This window comes from Oncorhynchus kisutch, linkage group LG13 (genome assembly GCF_002021735.2).
Source record: "Oncorhynchus kisutch isolate 150728-3 linkage group LG13, Okis_V2, whole genome shotgun sequence".
NCBI classification, from domain to species: domain Eukaryota; kingdom Metazoa; phylum Chordata; class Actinopteri; order Salmoniformes; family Salmonidae; genus Oncorhynchus; species Oncorhynchus kisutch.
The window spans coordinates 1,593,829-1,602,771 of NC_034186.2; the positions used below are offsets into that span (position 1 = coordinate 1,593,829).

The 8,943-nt window shown below is 39.7% G+C and overlaps 1 protein-coding gene across 1 annotated transcript in view; it reads right to left on the bottom strand.

Annotated features, from left to right (window-relative positions):
* Positions 1 to 901: 901 nt before the first annotated feature.
* gabra5 (gamma-aminobutyric acid type A receptor subunit alpha5) overlaps positions 902 to 8,943 on the bottom strand; it is a 76,972-nt gene continuing 68,930 nt past the window's right edge. Inside the window, exons 8-10 of the mRNA XM_031838150.1 lie at positions 8,528 to 8,680; positions 7,326 to 7,534; positions 902 to 1,490 (exon numbers count right to left, since the gene is read on the bottom strand). Coding sequence (XP_031694010.1) covers positions 1,191 to 1,490; positions 7,326 to 7,534; positions 8,528 to 8,680 — 662 coding nt within the window. The 3' untranslated portion in view covers positions 902 to 1,190. The remainder of the gene's footprint in view (positions 1,491 to 7,325; positions 7,535 to 8,527; positions 8,681 to 8,943) is intronic.

Genomic DNA, 8,943 nt, shown 5'->3' on the forward strand with positions numbered 1-8,943 from the left:
TGGTGTAGTGGTATAGTGTAGTGGTGTAGTGCTATGGTATAGTGGTATAGTGTAGTGTAGTGGTATAGTGTAGTGGTGTAGTGTAGTGGTATAGTGTAGTGGTATAGTGCAGTGGAATGGTGTAGTGTAGTGGTATGGTGTAGTGTAGTGGTATGGTGTAGTGGTATATTGGTATAGTGGTATAGTGTAGTGGTGTAGTGGTATAGTGGTATAGTGTAGTGGTGTAGTGGTATAGTGGTATAGTGTAGTGGTGTAGTGCTGTGGTATAGTGTAGTGGTATAGTGTAGTGGTGTGGTATGGTGTAGTGTAGTGTAGTGGTATGGCGTAGTGGTATATTGGTATAGTGGTATAGTGTAGTGGTGTAGTGGTATAGTGGTATAGTGTAGTGGTGTAGTGGTATAGTGGTATAGTGTAGTGGTGTAGTGCTGTGGTATAGTGTAGTGGTATAGTGTAGTGGTGTAGTGGAGTGGTATAGTGTAGTGGTATGGTGTAGTGGTATGGTGTAGTGGTGTAGTAGTGTAGTGGTGTAGTGGTATGGTGTAGTGGTGCAGTAGTGTAGTGGTGTAGTAGGATAGTGGTGTAGTGGTAGAGTGTCGTGGTATTGTGGAGTGGTGTAGTGTAGTGGTATAGTGTAGTGGTGTAGTGTAGTGGTGTAGTGTAGTGGTAGAGTGGTGTAGTGGTAGAGTGGTGTAGTGGTAGAGTGTCGTGGTATCGTGTAGTGGTGTAGTGTAGTGGTGTAGTGTAGTGGTGTAGTGTAGTGGTGTAGTGGTATAGTGTAATGGTGTAGTGTAGTGGTGTAGAGTAGTGGTGTAGTGTAGTGGTGTAGTGGTATAGTGGTGTAGTGTAATGGTGTAGTGGTATAGTGTAATGGTGTAGTGTAGTGGTGTAGAGTAGTGGTGTAGTGTAGTGGTGTAGTGGTGTAGTGGTGTGGTGTAGTGTAGTGGTGCAGTGGTGTAGTGTAGTGGTGTAGTGTAATGGTGTAGTGTAATGGGGTGAATGGTGAAACAGGAGCCTCTGTCACAAATTCCAGAAATATAATAAAATGCCCTACTTTTGACCAGAGCCCCTAACTCTAACTCTACCTAACCCTAACCTTAACTCTAAACCTAACCCTAATGTGCCCTGATCAAAAGTAATGCACTCCATCGGTAACAGGGGACGTTTAAGGCCACTTCCCTGGCATTCTCCTTCTATGTATAGGGGTTCACAGCTCCTTTTATCCCTGGTTCCCTGTTGAGGTACGTAGCCCAGTACACCAGGTTGAATGTCCCAAACAGAACAGGAAACACTATACGGGACATCTTGTCGATCTTGCTGACGCTGTTGTAAGTCTTTTTGGGGTCGGGGGTCTTGACCTCAGCCAGTTTCAGCTGGATGTCTGCGCTGTTGGAGATGGTGGCGATGGCATTGTCCTTAGTCAGGTTGGGAGTGTAGCTGACCCCAGCTGAACAGGTGTTGTTAGGTTTCTTGGACAGAGCCGTAGGGTTTTTCTGGTCAGGAGAAGGACAAAAGGAAAAGATTGTTTCAGTATTTCATTCTAAATTCACATTGATAACATTGAATCCTATTTAAATGAGGAAACATCTTGGCTCTGAACACAACTTTCCCTTAGTAAGCTAAGTACTATAGCAACAGTGGTAAAGAAAGAAAATAATAGACATTCTAGAATGACGTTGGGGCTTCAGTGAAAACGATGGAAGCAATTTATTAAAGGATGATTGGCTGTAAACAAAATCAGAGCATCAATAGTATCAATAGTAGTACATCATTACTAGTAAAGGTATCAATAGTGTCATGACGGGCCTGTGAGGATCAGCTCTACAGAGATACCTCTACCTCCCGCAGAGTGGGAGAGGTATGGAGGGGGGTTATGACACCTCACGCCCATCGTACATTTTAGGGCAGCAGACTAATCCTTTTTCCTTTAGTGTTTGGGACTGGAAGGTCTGTGTGTACCGTATGGAGAGTCTACCTTAGAACTGTGACATGCATTAAATGGACTGGAAGGTCTGTGTGTACCGTATGGAGAGTCGACCTTAGAACTGTGACATGCATTAAATGGACTGGAAGGTCTGTGTGTACCGTATGGAGAGTCTACCTTAGAACTGTGACATGCATTAAATGGACTGGAAGGTCTGTGTGTACCGTATGGAGAGTCTACCTTAGAACTGTGACATGCATTAAATGGACTTTGGGACAATAGATTTGATCGGACAATAGATTTGATCAGCCAAATGTTGGGCATAATGATGGATGGAATATGAAAATGTATGTCTATTTTATGATGTTACTAAAGGTTAAATGAGGATGTTATAATTCTACACGCTGTGTAGAAAACATCCAGATCAAAGAGAATGTTTCTTGTGACAATGAGCCTGTGATTTTAGTTGTCTAATGAGATCGTAGTAAATGGTGATACCTTGCCTCGTAACTAGCTACGCTCCAGGTAACCCAGAGAGAGTGTCATGAAGACAGAAACGCCCCCTTTCTACCCGGGGGTACGCCCCCTTTCTACCCGGGGGTACGCCCCCTTTCTACCCGGGGGTACGCCCCCTTTCTACCCGGGGGTATAAAACATGTGAGTTAAGAATTGCCATATCAGACTAGAGGACAAAGCGCTGCAGCCGAGGTCCACGAGTCGTCACGACCCTCAAATGCAACACGAGGTTGAAAACAAATGAAACCTCTGAACAATTAAGGCTATGTTGGAGTATCTAACAAGGTGAATCATCTGTTATCTACACAGCTTCCATTCCCAAGCCGGGGAACGAGTGCAAGGAAACAGACAACTAAGAGAAACGACATTGTGACATCTTGCGGACAATCAGAGACTTACACCTGAAGACGAAAGACCAGATCATCCGAAGATACCCAACAGAGATACCCAACAGAGATACCCAACAGAGATACCCAACAGAGACTTTCAACAGGTAAATACATGCATTATAATACTTCTTATCCATAAGAGCGGCAGTTCGGGGCAAGGTGTTAGGTGTTAGGGCTAAACTAAGCGTAGTTTACAAATATATTCAAGTGTTGCTTTTCTCTCTCTCTTTAAATCTCCATCTTATGTAACACGTGTCATATTGTGTCGGTCCGCTATGGACCTGTTGTCATTGTATTAAGTTCTAACCAATAACCTAGTCCTAGACTATGTGTGTATGTGTATCTTATGTTATCATTTAGCTTGTTAGTAAATAAATAATCAACTCAACTTGTGTGGTATGGAATGATTACTGAGACCGGGGTTTGTGCAGATTTACGAATGATGCAACGTTCAGAACGAGACTGACGAGGGAATTAATTAATTAGTGACTGCTATGATATTTTCAGACATTCTTGAGTTAAGGTATCAATAGTACAGTGTATCAATAGTACAGTTTAACTAGTTATGGTATCAATAGTGCAGTTTAAAACTAGTTAAGGTATCAAAGGTACAGTTGAACTAGTTAAGGTATCAATAGTACAGTATATCAATAGTACAGTTGAACTAGTTAAGGTATCAATAGTACAGTATATCAATAGTACAGTTTAACTAGTTAAGGTATCAATAGTACAGTATATCAATAGTACAGTTTAACTATTAAGGTATCAATAGTACAGTATATCAATAGTACAGTTTAACTAGTTAAGGTATCAATAGTACAGTTGAACTAGTTAAGGTATCAATAGTACAGTTTAACTAGTTAAGGTATCAATAGTACAGTATATCAATAGTACAGTTTAACTAGTTAAGGTATCAATAGTACAGTATATCAATAGTACAGTTGAACTAGTTAAGGTATCAATAGTACAGTTTAACTATTAAGGTATCAATAGTACAGTTTAACTAGTTAAGGTATCAATAGTACAGTATATCAATAGTACAGTTTAACTAGTTAAGGTATCAATAGTACAGTATATCAATAGTACAGTTTAACTAGTTAAGGTATCAATAGTACAGTATATCAATAGTACAGTTTAACTAGTTAAGGTATCAATAGTACAGTTTAACTATTAAGGTATCAATAGTACAGTATATCAATAGTACAGTTTAACTAGTTAAGGTATCAATAGTACAGTTTAACTAGTTAAGGTATCAATAGTACAGTTTAACTAGTTAAGGTATCAATAGTACAGTTTAACTAGTTAAGGTATCAATAGTACAGTTTAACTAGTTAAGGTATCAATAGTACAGTATATCAATAGTACAGTTTTAACTAGTTAAGGTATCAATAGTACAGTTTAACTATTAAGGTATCAATAGTACAGTATATCAATAGTACAGTTTAACTAGTTAAGGTATCAATAGTACAGTTTAACTAGTTAAGGTATCAATAGTACAGTTTAACTAGTTAAGGTATCAATAGTACAGTATATCAATAGTACAGTTTAACTAGTTAAGGTATCAATAGTACAGTTTAACTAGTTAAGGTATCAATAGTACAGTTTAACTAGTTAAGGTATCAATAGTACAGTATATCAATAGTACAGTTTAACTAGTTAAGGTATCAATAGTACAGTTTAACTAGTTATGGTATCAATAGTACAGTATATCAATAGTACAGTTTAACTAGTTAAGGTATCAATAGTACAGTATATCAATAGTACAGTTTAACTAGTTAAGGTATCAATAGTACAGTTTAACTAGTTAAGGTATCAATAGTACAGTATATCAATAGTACAGTTTAACTAGTTAAGGTATCAATAGTACAGTTTAACTAGTTAAGGTATCAATAGTACAGTTTAACTAGTTAAGGTATCAATAGTACAGTATATCAATAGTACAGTTTAACTAGTTAAGGTATCAATAGTACAGTATATCAATAGTACAGTTTAACTAGTTAAGGTATCAATAGTACAGTTTAACTAGTTAAGGTATCAATAGTACAGTATATCAATAGTACAGTTTAACTATTAAGGTATCAATAGTACAGTTTAACTATTAAGGTATCAATAGTACAGTTTAACTAGTTAAGGTATCAATAGTACAGTTTAACTAGTTAAGGTATCAATAGTACAGTTTAACTAGTTAAGGTATCAATAGTACAGTTTAACTAGTTAAGGTATCAATAGTACAGTATATCAATAGTACAGTTTAACTAGTTAAGGTATCAATAGTACAGTTTAACTATTAAGGTATCAATAGTACAGTATATCAATAGTACAGTTTAACTAGTTAAGGTATCAATAGTACAGTATATCAATAGTACAGTTGAACTATTAAGGTATCAATAGTACAGTATATCAATAGTACAGTTTAACTAGTTAAGGTATCAATAGTACAGTTTAACTAGTTAAGGTATCAATAGTACAGTTTAACTAGTTAAGGTATCAATAGTACAGTTTAACTATTAAGGTATCAATAGTACAGTTTAACTAGTTAAGGTATCAATAGTACAGTTTAACTAGTTAAGGTATCAATAGTACAGTTTAACTATTAAGGTATCAATAGTACAGTTTAACTAGTTAAGGTATCAATAGTACAGTATATCAATAGTACAGTTTAACTAGTTAAGGTATCAATAGTACAGTTTAACTAGTTAAGGTATCAATAGTACAGTTTAACTAGTTAAGGTATCAATAGTACAGTTTAACTATTAAGGTATCAATAGTACAGTTTAACTAGTTAAGGTATCAATAGTACAGTTTAACTAGTTAAGGTATCAATAGTACAGTTTAACTAGTTAAGGTATCAATAGTACAGTATATCAATAGTACAGTTTAACTAGTTAAGGTATCAATAGTACAGTTTAACTAGTTAAGGTATCAATAGTACAGTTTAACTATTAAGGTATCAATAGTACAGTTTAACTAGTTAAGGTATCAATAGTACAGTTTAACTAGTTAAGGTATCAATAGTACAGTATATCAATAGTACAGTTTAACTAGTTAAGGTATCAATAGTACAGTATATCAATAGTACAGTTTAACTATTAAGGTATCAATAGTACAGTATATCAATAGTACAGTTTAACTAGTTAAGGTATCAATAGTACAGTTTAACTAGTTAAGGTATCAATAGTACAGTTTAACTAGTTAAGGTATCAATAGTACAGTTTAACTAGTTAAGGTATCAATAGTAGAGTGTATCAATATAACAGTGTAACTAGTAAAGGTATCAATATAACAGTGTAACTAGTAAAGGTATCAATATAACAGTGTAACTAGTAAAGGTATCAATATAACAGTGTAACTAGTAAAGGTATTAATATAACAGTGTAACTAGTAAAGGTATTAATATAACAGTGTAACTAGTTAAGGTATCAATAGTAGAGTAAACTCCCAACCCACACACAAACAGATGCAATCCCAACCCACACACAAACAGAGCAATGCCAGCCCACACACAAACAGAGCAATCCCAGCCCACACACAAACAGAGCAATCCCAACCCACACACAAACAGATGCAATCACAACCCACACACAAACAGATGCAATCACAACCCACACACAATTGATGCATGCCCAACCCACAGACAATCGATGCATGCCCAACCCACACACAATCGATACATGCCCAACCCACAGACAATCGATGCATGCCCAACCCACAGACAATCGATACATGCCCAACCCACAGACAATCGATACATGCCCAACCCACAGACAATCGATGCATGCCCAACCCACAGACAATCGATGCATGCCCAACCCATAGACAATCGATACATGCCCAACCCACAGACAATCGATACATGCCCAACCCACAGACAATCGATGCATGCCCAACCCACAGACAATCGATGCATGCCCAACCCACAGACAATCGATACATGCCCAACCCACAGACAATCGATACATGCCCAACCCACAGACAATCGATGCATACCCAGCCCACAGACAAAGAGATGCATGCCCAGCCCACAGACAAAGCCAGTAGCTAGGGGAGGATAAATGCTAGCAGGAGATAGTTGACTGCCTCAGTGCCTGGAGGCTGGCAGAGCCTGGAAGCTGACATAGCCTGGATCCACGCAGAACCTGGAGACTGGCAGAGCTTGGAGACTGGCAGAGCCTGGACCCTGGCAGAGCCTGGAGACTGGCAGACCCTGGACCCTGGCAGAGCCTGGAGATTGGCAGAGCCTGGACCCTGGCAGAGCCTTGAGACTGGCAGAGCCTAGACCCTGGCAGAGCCTGGGGATTGGCAGAGCCTAGACTCTGGCAGAGCCTAGACCCTGGCAGAGCCTGGACCCTGGCAGGTTGAGCTGTGTACCTATTGACTCACACACACACACACAATACACTCACACACAAACATAAGCACACCCACAACACACACAAACATAAACACACCCACAACACACACACACACACCTATCCACCCACCTACACATACACACACACCTTACGCGTATCCTCCATGGCTTTCTTCCCATCCCAGGCCCAGCTCCTCTTGGTGAAGTAGTTGACGGTAGCGAACTCGATAAGAGCAGAGAAGACGAAGGCATAACAGACTGCTATGAACCAGTCCATGGCTGTGGCATACGCCACCTTGGGCAGAGAGTTACGGGCACTGATGCTAAGAGTGGTCATGGTCAGCACGGTAGTCACACCTATGAAGAGAGATGAGGAAGGAGAAACATAATGGAGAGAAGGACAAACCAAGGCTGGTTTCAGGCATTTTCTCTGTCCACGAGGAGATCTTTTCCCATTGTTTCCGTAACTCTCTGGCCCAAGGTGGCGTATGCAACGCAGAGAGATGGAGACACTTAGAAAAACAGAGAGAAACAGGAAGAAACAGACAAATAGAAACAGATGTGTTGGGTACCTAATGACCAAGAAAAGATGTTAGGAAAAATGTAAAAAATTATATTTAAAAAATATTATTTCATTTCTATTTAACCTTTATTTAACTAGGCAAATCAGAACCAATTCTTATTTACAATGACGGCCTACACCGGCCAAACCCGGACGAAGCTGGACCATTTGTGTGCCGCCTTGTGGGACTCCACATCACGGCCGGTTGTGATGCAGCCCGGACATGCCTTATTAAAATAATGGTTTAAGGAAATACACCACATTACTATAACACAACACAGCTCAATCAATCAAGCCTGATAGTGCTGTCAGTACAAAAGCAAAGCATATGATAAATACAAGATTGAAAAGTGGAATGGGGTAATGTCTTAGTGTGGGGTGGGAAGAATGCAATTAAAAAACCTTGTATGTGGTACAGCTCACATTGGGTGAAGAACGCATTGGGTGAAGAACGCATTGGGTGAAGAACGCATTGGTGAAGAACGCATTGGGTGAAGAACGCATTGGGTGAAGAACGCATTGGGTGAAGAACGCATTGGGTGAAGAACGCATTGGGTGGAAAATGCATTGGGTGAAGAACGCATTGGGTGAAGAACGCATTGGGTGAAGAACGCATTGGGTGAAGAACGCATTGGGTGAAGAACGCATTGGGTGGAAAATGCATTGTGGTGCTCATGGGAATTTCCTTTCATTTTGCCTTCAGAAACTGTCACGCTACTGACTAAAGACAGTCCCGGCATGTACAGACTCATAGAGATGCAATATAATTCTGTTGTCACATTACTGACCGAAGACAGTCCTGGCGGGGACAGACTCACGGTTGAGCCAGAAGGACACCTGGGAGAGGATGACGGTCATGAAGCAGGGCATGTAGGTCTGAATGACGAAATAGCCGATCTTCCTCTTCAGATAGAAGTGACACATCATCACTGTGTACTGACCTGCAGGGGCAGACGGACAGACGGAGGGAGAATGTGGGGATTATGGAGGGAAATAGTGGGAGAATGGAGAGAGAATGGAGAGAGAATGTAGGGAATATGGAGGGAAAATGGAGGGAGAGGGAAAATGGAGAGAGAATGAGAGAGAATAGAGGGAGAATAGAGAGACAATTGAGGGTGAATGGAAAAAGAATGGAGGGAGAATGGAGGTAGAATGGAGGGAGAATGGAGGGAGAATGGAGGGAGAATGGAGGGAGAATGGAGAG